The following is a 12115-nucleotide window of genomic DNA, read 5'->3' on the forward strand; positions in this document are numbered from 1 at the left end:
AATATATATCTGCAAAACATACACATCCTATCTAACGCTAAAGCTCTTGAAAGGGGATTCAGTGCATTTCAACACATTTCTTCATTCTACTTGAAAGAACAAAGTTATTTCAATGTGATCAAATTTCTACAAAGAAGCATGCCCACGTGGCTCAGCTGGGCTGTGGGGGGAGGAGGAGGAAAGCTGGGAAGCCCAGCATGTGGTCAAGCTAGGCTGCCCAAAGGAGCCATGAAGCCCGGTTGGTGAGCAGGGTAGCGGGTAGAGCCAGCAACAGGAAAGCTAGAAATGACTTCTCCTGGTCTAGGGAGGAAGAGCAGGATTGACCTAAAGAACAGACTGCAGAAATGACTCCTGATGCTCCAGAGTGAACTTCTAAGCAGAAGACTTGAATCCCAATTTTGAGGAATATGCAGTGGATTACCAGGATAAGGCAGTCTGAGCCTGACACAGAGATCCAGACAGAACAATTTTTCAAAACCTGTTACATTAGGGCTGGATTGTTGACAGCAGTGTAGATTCACCACCCCAGCCTCTTTTGCTGGGACCACAGGGATAGAGCATTCTTGAAGGTGTGGGGGGGCTGTGACTTGCATTTTGATACCTCATCTGAAGAGACTTCAGCAGGGGTACCATTTCAGATTTGGGGCAGAGCAACTTTAACTGTAACCTACTTAGGCACCTGAGAACTCTATTTTTATTGCAGATAATTTAGAAATTAGCTGACAGAAGCACTGTATCTAATTCCTATATAAAGAAAAAAATGCATCTAATTAAAGCCACATTTTAAGTTAATATGTACATTTAGAACAATCAGGAAATAATACAGCAAGATATTGCCAATCCCAAGCCCTGAGATATTCATTTTGGAGCCTTGACACAAAAATAAAATACACAAGTTTGGAAGTTAGCGGCATGGATCTATAATGAACAATTTATGCCAGCCAAATTTTACAAATTATTCAGATTTGCTTGGGTTAATATTAACCAAATGATTAATAAAAATAGTTACAATAAACATAAAGGAGTATTTTGGAAAGAGGTTTCTAGTATGTTGCTATAAGAATTGGTGAAATTACACATCCCCACAGTGAAATTCAAAAACAGTATTCAAGTTGGTGAAACTGTGCCATACTCTCAGAAACTAAGTAAACAGGAAATATGACTACTTGCTGGCTGGAAAAGGAGATAGAGTAGACCATGGGCAGCAGGTATCATTGGCCAGGGGAGACTGTACGTCCAAAACCAACCTAGCATGGCCCTGCCACCTACAGCTCATCCTAGGCCTCTTTCTGCAGTTACTTCCCCCTTCCCACTCTTCCAGACTGGCTGGGGCAGGCTGTTGGGACTCATGGTGGCTGATGCTGGGGCTTCACCAGGGCTAAGGCTGCCTGGCACTCAGGGTACTGGAACCATGCTGCCTGTTGTGCTCAGGGGGAAAGGAAGGTGCTGTGGTTCCTGCAAAGGAAGGAGGGAAGAAGGGGAGGGGCAGGAGTTGGGAGCTAGCCTCTCCCAGGGGCCATGACCCACCGGACAATGGGTATATGTAGGATGGCCTCTTGTGAATTCCCATGGCATTCTGGGTGAAATGTTGGAAGGTATATGAGCTGGTTCAAATGAAGGATGTAGATACGTTAGACAAAAATTTTGAATGTGATCTCAACATGATCTTGTCTTTAGTGAATACCATGTAAGGGGTCTTTGCTATCAGTGCCCCAGTTTTGCTCACCCATCTAGCTGATATAATGCTACCAAAAATGCAACCTTCACCGACATATAAAGGAGAAAACAGATTGCTAAGGGTTCTAAAGGCAATCTGGTGAGGTATTATAGTACAAAGTTAAAGTCCCATGGGGTTTAGGTTATCAGACTTTCAGGTACATTTGTGTACCACTAAAGAAGTGTCTAGTGATTGGGTGAGTGAAGACATTCCCTCCAGTTTGTGGTAAAAGGCTGTAATGGCTGCTGGGTACATTTCTGACCTTATGAATAAGTCTGATTCCTTGAGTTCCAATATGCAATCCAGTCACTTGTTTTTGCTGGCACCAGAGTGAGAATCTCTTACATTTTTAGAGGTACATATTGAGCATGATGGATCACCTGTCATTCAATAATCCATTTTTCACTCATTCTGATCAGACTAATTTGTCGTATTGGAACGACATCTTAGGGATTTCTCTGGATTTGGATAAAGTCCACTCTCTGTTCTAGGAAAGGAGATCCATCTGGAAGAGGAGAGCTCGGGAACATTCACTGCCAGGTGCAACAGGTAAGGGAGCAAAGTCTAACTGCCCATTTAAACAATCAGCCTTGTAGATCCATATCTTGTGAATTACTTATGAGATTAGAGGTATCAGTGGGAACATGAGCGATGTGTTCAACAAGGTGAGGAAGCCATTCCCTCTAGTGAATTAAATGCTAGTCCTGTTCTGGAACAAAGAAGTGGGCACTTGTCGCTTCTTAATGACACAATGGTCTACAGATTGATAGCCCCATTTTTGGAATAGCGATTAGAGGACCCTTTCATGTTTTTCCAATTTGTATTCCTTGGAGAAATGTCTGTTTAGTGTATCTGCCACTATATTCTGGCACTCTAGGAGCTAAGGTACTAAGATGGTTATGTTGTGCTGATGTACCCATTCCATGATTTTGTGGACTTGGCGCATAGTGAATGGGACGAGCTCTTCTTTGGCAATTGATACAGAATATGAATGATATGGTTGGTCAGTATGCAGACTGATTCATTCCATATGATCAGGAGGAAGCATCTCCATGCAATGTATGCCACTTTTAGCTCTTGGAGACTGATGTGAAGCTGAGTTTCCATCACTGACTACTTGACTTGTATATTGTGCTGGTTTAAGTGAGCACCCCAGTCTATCAAAGATGTTTCAGTCGAGATTATTAGTGATGATAGATTCTGTTGGAAAGGAATCCCTGTGCAGCCATTTTGTGGTTTCATCCACCACTGTAGTGATGAAATGACCTCTAGGGGTCTGCCACTCTGGAAATGTAAACTGTGCTTAGCCAACCCTGGAGGCAATGTGAATGCAGTCTCACATATCTTTATGACAAAAATCATAATCACTACATGACCTAATAATTGTAGGCAGTTTCTGGTGGATGTGTGTGTACAGCTGGTGACTGCTGAAGTGGATTATTATATCTGTACTAGCCTGTGTGAAATTGAGGTTGTCCCCGATTAAGTCCAGATATTGCACTGGGGTCAGTGTAGATATCTGAGCATTTATTCGCAACCCCAGCGTCTGCACACCAGTGTGACGGTGGGCTGCACCATGCTTACTACTTCTGCCTGAGTAGTACCTTTACAGACAATCATCTAGATATGGGAAGAGCATCATTCCTTTTCTTCATAGGTGGGCTGCCACTACTATAAGGGTTTTGGAACAAAATCAAGGGGGGGGGGTCAGTAGAAAGGCCAAAAGGTAGTACTGATGAATCTTAGAAATGCCTGTGAGGAGGCTATATGGTTAAATGAAAAAAAGCATCTTGGGAGTTTGAGAGGTAAAAACCAGTCCTTGTCTAGCACTGGAACAACTGTGGCCAATATGATCATTTTGAATCTGTGATTCTGCATGAATTTATTGAGTTTCCCAAAGTCTAAAATAGGTTTCCATCCAATGCTTTTCTTTTTGGTGAAAAAATAAAGTAAAAAGTTTTCCCATTTTTGGAACTTGCTTCACAGCATGCAACTGTAAATGCATCACTTTCTGCTGTAAAAGGTGCTTGTGAGAAGGGTCCCTGAGGAGGGATGGAAAAGCAGGGAAGGGAGAGTAATGGGACAGTGAGTTTATAATTTCCAGTACCCATTGGCTTACTGTTATTGCTGCCCAAGCGTGGTAAAACAGGCACAGATGGTGGCCAAAAGGTGGGGCAAGAATATCTGTCAGCACCAGTCTTCCCTCTAAGCTGCGCAGCAGCACAGCTTCACAGGTGATTAATCAGCCCCGCCCAGTCAAAGGCTCAAGGCTCCTCAGCTTAGAGGGAAGCTGCCGCATAGCTTAGAGGGAACACAATGCTGTATTGACTGGGAGGTTGTTCAGTCCTCAACCAAGACTTCAAAACCGTTAGTTGGTGGAAGATGGCTGAAAAGATGTTGACTGACTTTGATGAGCCTTACAATTTTGTAAACATTGTTTATTTCTTTTGTAGTCAAATTGTTATTGTTATGGGTGGTGGAAAAAGGTTTCTTTGTCCTTTTGGTATGCTTGGTACTGGCATCTTTTGTTAAGAGTCACGTATGTGCCTAAGTTGTGCAGGGTGACCTTAGGATCCTTCACAAAATGAAAGACATTGTTTTTACTGAGAAGAGTTTCTCCCAATCAAAGGGGAGATCTTCTATCTTGAGTTGGAGCTCTTTGGAGTTTCTGGCTAACTAGAGCCACGAAACCTTGCACATAATGACTGCTGCGGCAGTAGTGTCCGCTATATTCATCGAGGCCTGTAGGATTGTCCAGGCAATTAGTTATCCCTCCTTCATATCAACGCTGAACTGAGAGTATGTCTCCTTCAATAAGGCATCGAGGAATTCCTAGAGCTTATCATAACTGTTGTAGTTGTACTTGGCTAAAATAGCTGAATAATTGGCTACCTAGTATTGTAGTGCAGTTGATGAGTACAGTTTTCTGCTTAAAACCTCTAATTGTGTACGTTCTTTGTCTAGTGGGATGGAGTGGAATTGCGATTGTTTGCAGCAACACTTACTACCACTAAGAGAACTGAGTTGTGGATGAGAAATCAAAAAGTCTATTCCTTTAGCTGGGATGAAGTACTTCCTGCTGGCTCCTTTGCTGTTAAATAATATGATTGCATTGTTTTGTCAGACAGTCTCTGCTGGTTCCAATATCATATCATTTATTCATAGTATAATTTTGAATGTAATGGACATCTGTAAAATTTGCAATTGCTTATGCTAGTTTTCCTGCATTTCCTTTAGTGGGAGGTCTTGACTGGGGTCTACTCTTTTAAAGAGTCCCTGAAAATGTTTCATGTTAGCATAAGTTTTGTTCAGACAATCATATACTGATGTCAGTTTTGGTCCCTGAGGAGGAGGCTTAATGGACTTTTCCATCAAAATCATCTTGAGACAGAGCTCTCAATCTTGCCTTCCCTTGGCTTTAAGTTTAATTTCTGAGGGATATGAATCTCTCCCAAACAACCAGAGGTGTTTGGCAATAAGTTTTAAAAGGGGGCCACTTCAGAAATGTTTGTAGACTTCAGGAGCACCTCATTAATTGAAAGGGCCACTTTTCCAGGGACAGAGGGCTGGAGATGTCAACCAGATTGTGGATGTACTCCTGGAGAACCTCTGCCTTGGTGCCCAAGGATGAGGCTAACCAATGCAACAGGTCTTTATAGGCAAGTAATGCTCCTCTGGCAGCAGTTCCAACTTAGGAAACTCTAGTGACTCTGCTAGAGGTCACTAATGAAAATGATCAGTCCTATGAAAGCTGGACCCCTCTCAACTTCGAAGATGACAAGTGAGACCTCTGGGACTGAAAGGCTTCCTAGTGGAGCCCGGACACGCACTGTTACGGGTAAGGTATTGGTGGCCAGAAGACACTCCACCAGGAGCCTACATCCCAGCCTTCAGATATCCATAAAGGCCTCCAGATTCTCTCAGGTTAAGTACCACAGAAGGATGAAGAGCCTGACTGTGGTAACATGAGGTGGAGGACTCCAGAGGGAACCAAATCATCTATAGCTCATTTTGAGATCAGGATTGGCACCCACGATGTAATCAGTGCCACTGGCATGATCAGTCCCAGGATGGATGCTAGTACCAGAATGCCTGTATACTTTGAAGTCAAGGCTGGAGATAACCTTCACAAGACAATCTGTGGCATCAACTGAATTGGTGAAGAGGAAGAGTCCAGTATGAAAGAACATTGTTACTGTCTTCAGTACCATGTCCACAACAGTCATCAATCAGGGCACTTCAAGATGCAGTGTCAAGGCTTTGGCTACAGGCTCCAACTATGGTTCCATCAAGGGTGCCAGACATACAAAATCCGGGACCAGTGGTGAGGAGGGGACTGAAAAGCAGAGGTTTGCCACAGCCTAGTACACTATGAACACTTGCATTGTCAGGGATTCAACTGATGCCCAAGAACTAGAACTGGAGTCGATGGCATGGAGTGTCTGTCCTCCCGACCTGATATCAAGGGTCAGAAGTCTCTACATCATCCTGCTGGACAGATCTGGCATCGAGCTGTTCTGTGCTCTTCTTATCAGAAGCATAAAAGTCACTTCAGAATCTGAAACATCCCCAGTTGGTCTTACGCAAACTCTTCCTTTTGCACTGATGAGCAATGATTTCTGTGCATCTCTGGATGTGACTGAGCTCCAGAAGGGGGGGGGGGAACCATTCTCTCTCCAAGATCAAGGCTGATATGCAGCCTGAGGAAGGCCTTGGTACCCAAGGAAGGCCTCGGTACCAGGTCAGGCATCATGGCCTGCTCGTGCAGGTACTGCTTCAGGCAAAGGTCCTGCACAACCTGAGCACTCTTTTTGAATGAATGACAGAGTGCTCAGTTTCCTTCAGGTGGGCTTCACTAAGGCAAAGCAGGCTTTGCATGTAGGGATCACTGTTGGCTATTGTCCCATATGAAGGGCAATGCTTGAACCCTGGTGAGGGTAGCAGCTGGGTGTGGGCAATACTGCTAAATATAACACTATACTAACTCTAAACTAACTACTAATTATCAACTATGCACATAACAAGGCTAAAAAATATAAATTCACAAGGCTGTGGAATGGCACCCACAAAGCTCCAACTCCAGCTGATGAGCAATAAGAAGGAATTGGGGGGCCAGGGAGATCCTGCCTTATAGAACAAGGGACAGGGTGAAAGCCATGCGGAACAAGCACTGCCCCTCTGTGGGTACTAGGCAAAAGTCTCTGACTCCAGTGCACAAGGCACGCACACACCTATTGGGAATACATGTCCGCATTTACTCAAGGAAGAATCTCTTTATGTACATTTGTCCATCTCTCTACTGATCACAATAGAAGGAGAAGAGCCCTTCCCTACAATGGTATCTATGAATTTCCTTAAATATAGTTCTACGTTTGGGCATATGGCAGAAAAACTGAGAAGTGTCCTTTCACAATTAAAAATGAACATTATTGGAGCTTTTCCAGAAGTTCATATTTACAGATGTGCTATTAATGCAACAAAACAAAAGGTGTATAATCTGAACAATGAAAATAATTACTGAGATGGTGAAAAATTCTTAAAAGTTATCTTAATTTTGTATAATAGATGTCCAAGTCACACACCTCCTGCTGCAGTCTCTTTAGCTCAGCCTCCATCTGTTCAAGTTCTTGTTTACAATCCAACAGCTGTTCAGTTTTTTCCTCCCTTGAAAAAAACAAAAAAAGGAATTAAAACAAGGTGGTACTGCATTATTGAATCATTGTCTTATTTGCTAATAATTAAATTACTAATAGTAAGTGGGCAACAGAAACTACATCTTCATATTACTCAAACTTTTCTTTATTTAAGCCACAATTTCGAGGGAATGGGAATTGTGCATTGCAGATCACAAGCTACGGCAAATCAATGTACATGTTACAGAGAACACAATTTTGAATTATAATGTTAATATTTAGAAACTATTTAATTGGATAATATTTACAGAAAAAGAAACAGTAATGTTTCCTAATGGCCATTCTTCAAAGATACATTGCACATGTCCATTCCATCTTAGGTGGATGCATATCTAATACGTTTTTTATTTTTTCCATCAGTGGCACCTATCAGGACAATACATGTATAAGGGGCACCACGGTCCCACAACTTCTTAGTTCCTTCTTGCTTGTAACTCTAAGAAAGAGATTGTACAAGAGCAACACAACTCAACGAACAATAGTTACAGAAGATTAGTAATCTTTTTTATTTCTTCAAGTGCTTGCTCATGTAAATTCCATGCTAGCAGACTTGTAAGAAGTATTCCTGGGGGAGGCATGGATTCACAGGCATGCTGCTTGCAGTGCTGTCCTTCCAATACTGGCATCATCCTATGCTTACTGGCTGATGGCAAAAAGGGACGCAAAGTTACAGACTGAAGAACAGGTAAAACAAGACAGGACTATGCAGCACTTTAAAGACTAACAAGATGGTTTATTAGGTGATGAGCTTTCATGGGCCAGACCCACTTCCACAGATCAAATTGTGGAAGAAAATTGTCATGACCATATATACCAAAGGGATACAATCAAAAAAAGAACAAATCAAATTTCAGAATAGAGGGGAGATAATGGGGGAGGTTGATGTCTGTGAGGTAATGATATTAGAGATAACTGGGGAAGCTATCTTTGTTGAGGCCCAGTCGTAAAGTATCAAATTTAAGCATGAATGACAGTTCAGAGGTTTCTCTTTGAAGTCTTGTGTTAAAATGTCTTTGAAGCAGGATGCACGTAGTCAAGTCGTTGAGACAATGCCCTTTCATGCTTAAATTTGACACTTTGACTAGACCTCGACAAAGATGCTAATTACCTTATCCCTTACAAAGATAGCTTCCCCAATTATAACCTCTAATATCATTAGCTCACAGACATTAACCTCCTCCCCCCCATCCCTCCTCTGTTCTGAAATTTGATTTGTCCTTTCTATGTGTGTTCTCTTTTTTTGACCGTATATATTGTCATGCCAATTTTCTTCCACAATTTGATCTGAGGAAGTGGGTCTGGCCTACGAAAGCTCATCACCTAATAAACCATCTTGTTAGTCTTTAAAGTGCTGCATAGTCCTGTCTTTTGTTTCAGCTAGACCAGACTAACACAGCTACATATCTGTTACTATTCTGAAGAACAGGTAGTGATTCTGCAAATGTTCTAGATTAGTACCTGCACTAGAAACCTCTCTGACAAGGCCTGCACTCTCAGGGTGATTCTACACTGCACCCGTAGCTTATTTCAAGTGTATTTTGAAATAGAGCATTATTCCAAAACGTCCCTTAATCCTTGTGGAACAAGGTTTACAGAGACATTAGAATAGTGAGCCCTTTATTTTGAAAGCTATTGTTTATAATATGTGGAATAGCTATTTCAGGATAACAGAGGTATCCCAAAATAGCGCCGCAGTGTAGAGGTACCCTAATGGAATGGGTGGTCACAATATCCAGGAGTGATACCTTTACCAGATCATAACACAGCTTAATGCAGAGAATAATCCAAGATGAAACCTGCTGAGATGATACCAGCAGACCTTTCATCCTTTCCGGCACTGCTATGAAGAGCTGCATTGACTTGCAGAAGCGTTTAGTTGTGTCAATGTAGAAGGCCAGGACCCATCTAACATCCAAGGTACGCAGCCAGGGTTTCTCCTTGGTTTCTTGAGACATCAGAAAGAAGACCAGTAGAAAAATTTCCTGATTGTTATGGAACTTTGATACCACTTTCAGTAGGAAGGCCGGGTAAGGGCACAGCTGGACCTTATCCTTATTCTGATGCAGTGCTCTGACCTCAGACATCCTTCTAGCTGACATGACTGTTACCAAGAAGGTGACCTTCTGTGAGAGGAGCAATAAGAAACAGGTTGCCAGCAGCCCCAGGACCCGTACATTTTGATAGCACTGGGTTTAAATTTTAAAGGGGAAACAGGTTGTGGACTTGCGAGTAATGTCTCTAACCCCTTCAGAAACCTGACCACCATTTGATCTACTATTGACCCTAGGATGGGCGGTCAAGAAGGCTGCCAAATGAACCTTGCTGGATGAAAGAGCCAGGGTTAGAGCATATAATCCAAGATGGACTGTAAGGTTCACCAAAAGAAAGGGCCCCATTCTGAGACCCAACAAGTGAAAAAATTAACCTTCCAGCAGGACTACCCTACTTGGCAAAGTGATTCTGGTACCCAGAAAGATTGTGTGGTGCAAGGTGAGGTTTTTGTTTATTTTAAACCCCGGAGCACTGAATAAATTGTGAGATTTGTATGAAGTGTTGCTGCCTGTAGTGATGGAGCCACTATTAGACAATCAGAAAGGGAAAAATCATTACACCTTGTTTTCTGAGGCATGCAACTGCCACTGGTAGCACCTTTGAAAATACTCTTGACACTGCCGCTAGCCCAAATTGTAGCTCTCGAAACTGGTAGTGTTGAGCTCTTAAGTTAAAATGGAGAAATCTCCTGTGTGCAGGATGAACTGTGATGTGAAAATAAGCATCTTGTAGGTCGAGAGACGATAACCAATTTCCTACAATGCCAGGATTATTTTTCCTAGTGTGACCATTATGAAGTGTTGCTTTCTTAAGAATTTGTTTAGACAACATAAGTCTAAAATGGGACTCCATCCTCCTGTCTTTTCGGGGGTTAGAAAGTCACAGGAATAGAATCCCTTTCCACTGTGTTGAGTAGGTACCTGCTCTATGACGCCCACACTCAGGAGGTTGTGTATCTCCTGCTGCAGGAGCATCTCATGGGAAGGATCCCTGAAGAGGGACAGGGAAGGGAGGGAAAGATAGGAAAGGAATGGAGTAACCGTGTGAAAATTTTTCCAACACACATCCTTCCATTGTAATATGGGTCCAGGCTGAATAGCATGGAACCAAAACTATGGTAACTGTAATCCCACTGAACCCTCAACAATCTTCAAAATGACTGATGTGATGTGGATGGTCGAGATGTCATAAGTTGGTCTTGATTTTTCCTTCTGCCGATCTGTTTCTGTCTGATCTCTGGTCGTAACCCTTTTGTTGCAGGGTATATGTTGAGGAGTGGGAATGTTGGGCACAGAAATGGCCCTGTTTCTTTTTGGGCTGTGGTGCATGCATATCTAGGGATTTAGGAGTTGCCCTGGAATCCTTTAGTGTGTACAGTGATGCCTCTGTACTAGTAGAGAAGAGTTTCTGTCCTTCAAAAGGTAAATCTTCTACTGCTGTTTGTACTTCTTTAGGAAATCCCAAGAGGTGAAGTCAAGATGCTTGACATATTACGATGGCAATTGCTAGTGATCTGGACACAATGTCTGCTGAGTTGAGGGAAGCTTGGAGAGATGTTTTTGCTGTTACTAAGCCCTGGTCTAAATTTGCCTTGTATGTGTCTCTACGGTCTTCCGGTAGCTAGTCAATAAAGATTCTCATTTTTCAAACAGCTTGTATGTATATATTTCCTAACAGAGTGGAGTAATCGGCAATGCAGAATTGTAGTGAGGCAGAAAAATATGCTTTTCTGCCAAAAATATCTAATCCCTTCCAATCTTATCATATGGAATCATCTTAAATTGAGTCTTCTTGCCACAATTATGCACCACTTCCACAAGCAATGAATTTGGAGACGGTTGGGAAAAATGGAATTTGGTCCCTTTAATGGGAATGTAATATTTGTGGTCTGCTCTTCTGGAAGATGGAATGGAGGCAACTGTTTGCCAAATCACCTTTGGAAGGTCCATAATTGCCTCATTCATTGGTAAAACTATCTTGAGGAAGTAGAAGCTTGTAGAATATCTGTTAGTTTATGTTGAATTTCAGACACTTCTATGAGTGAGGTATCTAGTGAGTCAGCTACTCATTTAAAAGATCATGAAAAGTTATCCCTGGTAGCTGGAGGTGGAGGCTTAATAGTCTCAAACAGTGAAGATGACGATAAATGGATTGGAGGCATTGTATCTTCTTCCCGAATGTCATCTGTATCCACAAGATCCTCTTGAGTTGTATCAGAATGGCCCTGAGAGGGTATTTGCTATGCCTGTGGGAAAGCTGGCTGTGATCTTGACGGAGCCATCTCGGTGCTGTCACTTGTAGCACTCTATAGAGTGCCCATGGATCCCATCCCTGAGAAGCTGCTAGGAAGGGGACTGATGGAAACCAAGCCAATGGTTGTCAAATCTGTCCATGGGTTTGCGGTTGTTGAGGCTGATGTGTGGATTTGGGAGACAAGCGGTGAAGTGAAAATAAGATCTCTTCCTCATCATCCTCTTCCTCCCTTGAGAAGGGAGGTGCAGAAATGGGTGGTGTCGCCAATCTGATAGGTCGCTAAAGCATGGGAATGCTGTTGGTACCGAAGTGAGGAGTGGCCAGTACTGAAGCTATTGTTAGATTTTCATGAGCCATGAGTGGGCACAGTGTCATACATGTCAGTTCTAGGGTTGGTACA

The 12115-nt window shown here is 42.6% G+C and overlaps 1 protein-coding gene across 11 annotated transcripts in view; it reads right to left on the reverse strand.

Annotated features, from left to right (window-relative positions):
• Nucleotides 1-12115, reverse strand: part of CCDC88A (coiled-coil and HOOK domain protein 88A) — a 248572-nt gene that overhangs the window by 88323 nt on the left and 148134 nt on the right. For all 11 annotated transcript variants that reach the window (XM_014573127.4, XM_014573124.4, XM_014573125.4 and 8 more), the window contains one exon: nt 7300-7381. In XM_014573127.4, coding sequence (XP_014428613.1) covers nt 7300-7381 — 82 coding nt within the window. The remainder of the gene's footprint in view (nt 1-7299; nt 7382-12115) is intronic.

This window comes from Pelodiscus sinensis, chromosome 3, assembly GCF_052426305.1.
Source record: "Pelodiscus sinensis isolate ZL-2025 chromosome 3, ASM5242630v1, whole genome shotgun sequence".
NCBI lineage: Eukaryota > Metazoa > Chordata > Testudines > Trionychidae > Pelodiscus > Pelodiscus sinensis.